Raw genomic sequence first — 7,978 nt, forward strand, 5'->3', positions numbered from 1 at the left:
AGCTTGTTCAACTGGCGATTATTAGATTACAGCTCTGCAAATATTGTCTGTATTTGTAGAACGTTTTGTCTGTTTGTTTTTTATACGAGAGTTAGACTTATTATTGGAGGAAAAAAATAAGCTTTGATATTTCATGTATCACGAGAAAGAATCAAAGAAAGACTATCGTCAACTCGTGGGTACGTTGTTTAGAAAATAATCAATTAGTTATCACCTCTGGTTTTCCCACAGTGGATTTTAGGAAATCATAGAAATTCATTTTTCATTCATGCATAACAATGTCGGTCAGACACGGATTTTTGCTCTCCGTAATTTGTCTTGTATACTCCGCAACTTGCCGTCCTAATGTGTTCAAACTCAACGAGCAGCTTACTAAAGGTAATATCTCTCAATTGGCAGTCACCAAAATTGATTTAAATGGTTATAAAAGAGACGTTTGGACGTTTCAAGTCCAAGATTGGAAAGATTTCGTAATGGAGTTCCGTATTTGCATACGAGAGTGGAAGGTCGTCCCAAGAGTACTCCGCAATGAAGAGCTCTTGGAATTAACGCCTGCAGTCAATGGGTCTTTATTCAAGAGTGCGTGGAATTTCTTGGTGTTGGAGCGTAACCATCAAAACATCTCCTTTGTTCTTTTTCGCGCCTGTCATGGAACAGTAGATCCTGGTCTATTCACAAAATGGCGTAAGCTACGATATTCCAAAACACGCATTGCTTATTACAGTAATTCTATGGCTACTCAAGCGCTCTTGTTAAGGGGTGATGTGGAAAAAAATCCCGGGCCTTGCCAGGGAAAGGCGGCAAGCACCAATAATCAATTATCCAGGTCGAAACCAACAGCGGAAAAGTGCGATCATTGTCAGAAAACAATTAGGTGGAACCAAAAGAACATTTCCTGTGCCAGTTGTATGGGATGTTTTCACTTAAAGTGTGTGTACCTGAAATCAGTGGTGAACAACTGGCTATGCAATAGATGCACATGGGCGGCTCTGCCATTCTACAGGTGTTCGGATGCTGAGATGCTCAACGAGGCCTGTTTTTCGGATACTGATCTTGACACAAATAACATCACACTGACTGATCAGGGAGAAAATGGAACTACACCTAACACATTTACTGGTCCCGACCTACTAAATGCGGCAAGGCAGAAAAATGCCAAGGGCATGTTATTATGTCACCTAAATATAAACAGCATTCAGAACAAATTTGATGAGCTGAAAGATATTATTATCAATAATAAGGTGCAAATTATGGCTGTCAGTGAGACTAAAATTGATCGTTCATACCCAGACTCCCAGTTCCTAATACCAGGGTACTACTTGCACCGAAATGACCGAAAAAAGGGTGGAGGTGGTGTTCTCTTGTTTGTCTCATCTAAGATACTCTCCAAGAGAGTCACCTTTGACAGGTGTTATAAAACTATTGAGCCTTTGGCCTTGGAGATTGGCCTCAAATCGAGAAATGCCATTATACTAGTTATCTACAGACCGCCTAAGAAGCTTACTGGTAAATACAGACTTCTACTTGAGGAGGAATTAAGTCATATTGCCAACTGGGCTAGCCTTCAATATCCGACGGTTATAATAACAGGCGACCTAAACCTGAACAGGATGGAACCCAGCAGCCCTGAAGGAAAGCTTCTTCTTGATCTTGAGGTGGAACAGGGCCTCGAATGTATGATAACTGAACCCACTCGAATACAAATGAGAGGCTCTCTTATCACTAAGAGCTTGATCGATGTTATTCTCACTAACCACCCGGAACTATTTGAGAATTGTGGGGTACATGATCCTGCGCTCAGTGACCACGGACTTATTTATGGATTCCTGAATGAGACGGTAAAACACCAGAAAGGCAAGATTGTAACATTTAAATCTCTAAAGGATTTTGATGTGGAGAAATACAAAGAAGATCTAATGTATGCTCCATGGCATGTTAGTGAAATTTTCAATTCATGTGACGACAAGGCAAATTTTATGGAAATGCTTCTGTCCAGTATTGTCAATACACATATGCCTACGAAGAAGATGCGGGTTAGGGCTCAGGATGTTCCATACATGACTAAAGAATGGAAAGGTGCCATAAGAGCTAAGAGGAGGGCAGCAAAAAAGTATCTCAAGGAACAAACCAGTGAGAACTGGGAAGCTAGGCGGATAACCAGGAACGAGGCCACCCGACTCCGGAGAAAGGCAATAAGGACATATTGGAAAGAGCAAGCCACTAAGCTTAAGTGCAAGCCGAGTGAGTTCTATAAGACATTTATGCCCTTTCTGACTGATAAGCACAAGGTCAACACAAATGAGCTCAGCCTAAGTATCAATGGGACCATCTGTAGAGACCAATGTGCGGTTTCTAATCACTTGTGTGAATATTTTGCTACTGTGGCTGATGGGATTGGAGACACCAGTGCGGTTGATGACAAAGTTCTCGCCACCCACCCTAGTGTCCAGAATATTACGCAGAAGATGACAGGATATCAAGGCTTCCAGTTTCAGAATCTTCAGAGTTTTGAAGTTGAAAAGGCGCTGCAAAACGTCAATGTAAGGAAGAGTACAGGCTGGGACGGCATCCCTCCCATGGCGCTCATGCTTGGAGCTACTGAGCTAACAAATCCATTGACGTCACTATTTAATTCATGCATAACCCTCGGAGAGTGGCCCTTGGGATGGAAAAGGGGTGAATGGACACCCGTTTTTAAGAAGGAAGATCCCCATAAAATGGGAAACTATAGACCCATAACTGTACAAGTTACTGTAAACAAACTCTTTGAACAATTACTCAGCAAGCAACTCAGTTATGGTTTTAATAACAAACTGTGCGACAAACTAACAGCTTACAGGAAAAACAATAGCTGTGAGACAGCTCTCTTATCTTTGACTGAGAATTGGAAATTCGCTCTGGATGAGCATAACGTTGTGGGTGTTCTCTCCACGGACATGAGCAAGGCCTTCGATTCACTTTACCATCCACTTACACTTGCAAAACTTAAAGCTTATGGTGTTGAGGAAAGAAGTCTGCGATTGATGGGCTCCTACTTCACAGACCGTTATAACAGGGTCAAGCTAGGATCTGTAGTGAGCGAGTGGCAGAGGGTGACTAGGGGATGCCCACAGGGTTCTGCATTTGCACCTCTCATCTGGAACATCTTCCAAAACGATTTCACTTATACTGTTGATGCGAACATGAATATGTATGCAGATGACCACCAGTTTTATGTCGTTCGCAGCACCCTCTCTGATGTGCATGATGATCTTGCTGTTTGCGCTGAGTCAGCATCTTCATGGTACAGAGCTAATTTACTAAAGGGAAATTTGGACAAGTACCAGACAATGGCACTTGGTTGCGGAAGGAAGTCTATGGACAGTATTATGATTGACAATCATAATACTGAAGTCAGATGAAGTCAGATCCACTGAATGTCTCAAGCTATTAGGTGTCTGTATTGATAACAATCTTCGTTTTGATGAACATATAAGTAGTATCTCTAAGAAGAGCGCCCAGCGGGTAGGCGTTCTCATGAGGCTCAGGAACCTTATACCCACACAAACTAAGTTACAGTTATATAAGGCAGCTGTTCTCCCATATTTAACCTACTGTCACCTTATATGGCATTTTTGCTGTGCTAGTGATTCTAGACGACTAGAGCGTATCCAGGAAAGAGCACTTAGGGCTATATATTGTGATAAACATTCGTCTTCTGGTCAATTACTATCTATGGCTGGGATATCTACTCTACACAACCGGCGACTACAGGACATAGCTATTCTCATGTATAAAGTTAAAAACAACATGTGCCCAGCATACATTAGCACTCTCTTTGAACAGCCTGCAATTAAGTATGAACTGCGCAATCATGACTTCACTATACCCAGATTCAACACAGTCTCCTTTGGAAAGCACTCGCTCAGGTATATGGGCCCAAGGGTTTGGAGTTCTGTTCCTAGTAATGTGAAAAAAGCTTCCACGTTGTCCTCCTTCAAATATAACATCAGAAAAGTGGATCTTAGCATGCTATTAGATGACAATAACTGCTCTAACTGCTCTCTTTGCACTTCTTAATCTTTTATTTCTTTTTTTTTTTTTTTTTTATAAGTAATGGATACATTTGTACATATTGTATATAGTTCTCTCGAATTTCTCACTTGCTTATACTGTACATAGTTTTTCTTAATTTTTAATTAATTTATTAATTGATTTATTTTTTAAAATTTATTTTGGTGTCCCCACTTAGTGGTTATATACCGCTATTACAGTTTGACACTTTAATAAAGGTATCATCATCATCATCATTATAAATATACTATCCTTGTTCTGGAAACACAATACTTTTCTTGCTGTTTATTGCATTTTAGTAACAGTTACTTAAGTATATATTTAAAAACAAAACAAAAAAAAACAGCTAAACAAATAAGCAAACAAGACAAAACAAAAAAGAAAAAAAAAGGAAGAAGGGAAAAAGAAGGTCCTTAGCAGGGTTTGAACCCGGTACCTTCGGTTTGACCCGACCTCACATAGCCACTACGCCATTGAGGAAGGTCACATGATTTGGCGAAAAGTCTCAAATTTAATGCCTTTTCCATGGAACTTCCGCCGGCAAACGATCGAGCCATAAAAACGACTCGAAGCAATGGGATGAAATTAAGGCTAATTGAAACCAGGCTACTGACAGTAAAAAACAATGTAAACGCATTTCATGTCAGTGAAAGAACATATGCGATACAAAGCCGACACAACTCCTCCGCGAAGTAGGACACAAAACATAAGCTTATGTTTTCTTATCTCGATTTCCGCTGTTATTTTAAAAAGGTAATGCTCAAACTCACATCCATTACCCCCCGTGATCTTGGGGAGTCCTTAAGAAGAAGAAGAAGAAGAAGAAGAAGAAGTGCCTTTATTTACCATACATTTCACCAGTCCGTATTTTATAGTCCGTATTTTATACCCAGTCCGCAGTCCGTAGTCCGCAGTCCGTGTTTTATACTGAACGCCATAAATTCATTCATACACATAACCTACTACAGTACTACAAGGTAGGAGTTCAAGCCAGCGTCGAAGTTGAAGGAGTCGAAGAGCAAATGCTCACCTTCTTGTCAAGTTTAACGCCTGGACGGGTCAAAGGCTTTTGATTTGTACTAATTTGAAAGATTCCTGCCTGTCTTAAATTTGGTAAGACTTCTATCCTAACCATGCTGTAGCGCAGGATGCACGCTCGCAGCGAGGAATTTGATGCTACTGAACTTCGACGAGTGCGTGCTTCTTGGAAACGATAGATCTTCGCGCTCTCGAGTTCCGAGCCGATTAATTACGAAGTGCGTCTACTACGAGTGAGTGAGTGACTCATTTGCATATCTCAGTCCCTGCAATAACTCATGGTACGCTCGCGCGTACCTACCAGTTAAAAAGGGGTCGTTTTGTTTGGCCTCATTTTGCTATAGTTTTAAATAAACAAAATGAAACGAGAAGTGAATGTTATTTGTGACTTTGCGCCGTTTGTTTGAGGTGTCTGTGCGAGTACAATTAATATGAGTACTCCCTTTTCATATAAAAAAAGCCTCATATATGTGCCGCCCACCTTTAAACCGGGGCATTAAAATACTTTTTTCAGACTTCGTAGTCTTTCGGTGGCTGTTTTGTTTTGGTTTGCTTTGTTTTTAGCCTTCCTTGGTAATCGCGTGACAAAACCTTTTTAGGTGAACTTTAGGAAATCTTTGCGTGACGGACAAATTTGGTCAAAATTCGACAAGGGTTCATTTGCTGACATGACTTTATAGACTATCGAAAATATTCCATAGATATTTTTCTTTTTCTCACCTGAGAAATAAATTACTGCAGCCAAAACCTTGCACTTTAGTTTCCATTTAGCAATGATGTGAATTTGATTAGCTGAGCCAACAAGAGATAAGATCGGGTAGGTGTCAATTTAGACTCCACGTTTAAAGATAGCAATAGCACTGTTTCGTTCAGAGCCTGGTGTTCTGATATTCCTTATTCAAACTAAGCTGAAAGACCTATATCTGCTTTGTTTTTCATCGAAAAAACGAGAGAAACAATACAAAATCTGCAAGTTTCCGAAATTTGTTCGGCGCGTTTGTTTACGGTTTCCAGATGTTGACATGTTATAAGTATGTGATTTTCGAGATTTTTAGAGCGCTGGCACACGGCGCTGATAGAGAGCCCGGAAAAAAAAAAATTACATCACATTTTAGTACCTCATTTTCTCTCTTGATGATTCTTAGTTTCAAGTGATTCGGTGCTTTACCGGGCAATGAAACTTTCTTTTGAAAAAGTGCATCAAATTTAGAATTTTAGGCAAGCGAGTTTCGGTGAATTTCAGTTGATCACCACGACCTTAAAAATAAATCCACAGGTTTAAAACTGTACTCAAATAACTTGCAAACATTCAAAATATCTTTTTTGACCTTTTCTGAGAGTCTCCCTTTGACGCGAATTAAACAGGACGAAGTTTACTAGAAGGTGTTAAACACGTTTTTTTTCGCATATTCTCACAACACGTGGGGCAGAAACAGGCTTCTATTAATTTCTCGCGTTCAAAAGAACATTTCAATAAAAAAACACTACCACGTTTCTCGGACCACCATACGGTATCTTTAGACAAAAAATGAAAACATTTGATTTTTCATCATGTGCCACCCCTTGCTCGACGTTAGTGGACATTCACTCTTAATAGATTTAGGATAAGAAACCTTAATCTCACACTTTCTAGCTATTTTGGAAGCTCAGGTGCAACCTGTATTGCACATGTTGTGATCAGTTGTCAAAACAGGGTATGTGCTGACCAGTATCACCTGACCATATAGTGGGCTCAGGTAATGACCCATCAAGGTCGAGTGTTTAAGTTATCTGCTACATTTCAAATGATGACAGGCTCAAGTTCAAATTTTTAAATGCAGAGGAAATAGGAAGCTGTGTTTATTATCAGCACTGTAAAATTTTGATTTCAAACTGAACTCGGACATTACAATTCAGCCACCTATTTCATGCATTACTTTTCTCACCATGGTCATGCTCTATGTGCGTTTTTTTTATGTTCTTATTGGTGAAAATTCGACAGGTGAGTTCATGCGGAAAATTTATGTAGTATCAGTAACTTGTTTACTGATAGCTGAAGTTGACAGAGTTTTTGTATCATCTTCTGATGTTTCCTGTCTCTGTTTTTTGCTGGGTGTACAAGCTGTAACGGGGGCGGATATTGACATCGGGTTTCTTTCAGATCAGTTCAAATATTCAGATCAACATCGCCGTCGGAGAAACGTTTTATAGACAGAGAATCCCGAGCATCGATTCTAACTTGTTTATTATACTTGAAATTCCCGTAAAAACTGAAAATAATAATCGAAAAGCGGGCGATTACAATAGATTCTAAGATAATTCTACTGGGAGCACGTGGCATGCATGAAAACGATTACCTAGAATAACTCTAATAATATAACGAAATCACTAAACCTAAGAAATAACAATACTACTAGGACTGAACTTAAAAACTATAAAACAAGGAAACATACCTCTTTCTCCGATAGAAACTATCTTAATGGCACACGCGTCTTTCTTACTTTCGATCCGGACAATTCTCTATGTGACACTGAAAACTGATCCGACACACGCAAAATACAAAGAAGCTTCAGATGATTAAAATAGAAACGGAAATGACGCGAGTCACGCAACGAAAAACTAATAGCTAACATTTACACAAGCTGCTATCAAGATTTTTCTGTTATTCTTGGCTGGTTTGTTTATGTTCGTTTACAAAACATTGGCTTACTCACTTCACCTTTCTTGATGCAAGGGAGTGTGTGTATAAAAAGTATAAACCATGAACGACGAGGTTTCAAGGATTTATGGGTATACGTTCATTAGCAAAGCAAATTCAAAGTTCTTTCGACAAAAGTTTACATTGTCACGTATACCTGCCAACTTTTTCTGAGATATAAGCGTGAAATTTTTATCCTGGGAGTGCTGG

General features: G+C 39.6%; 1 protein-coding gene across 1 annotated transcript; it reads left to right on the forward strand.

Annotated features, from left to right (window-relative positions):
* The first annotated feature begins 278 nt into the window (after positions 1–278).
* LOC140931710 (uncharacterized) lies at positions 279–3,401 on the forward strand. The gene has a single exon (XM_073381472.1). It carries the CDS (start codon positions 279–281, stop codon positions 3,399–3,401), a length of 3,123 nt encoding a protein of 1,040 aa, XP_073237573.1.
* The last annotated feature ends 4,577 nt before the right edge of the window (positions 3,402–7,978 follow it).

Source organism: Porites lutea, chromosome 3 (genome assembly GCF_958299795.1).
Source record: "Porites lutea chromosome 3, jaPorLute2.1, whole genome shotgun sequence".
In the NCBI taxonomy this organism is placed as follows: Eukaryota; Metazoa; Cnidaria; class Anthozoa; order Scleractinia; family Poritidae; genus Porites; species Porites lutea.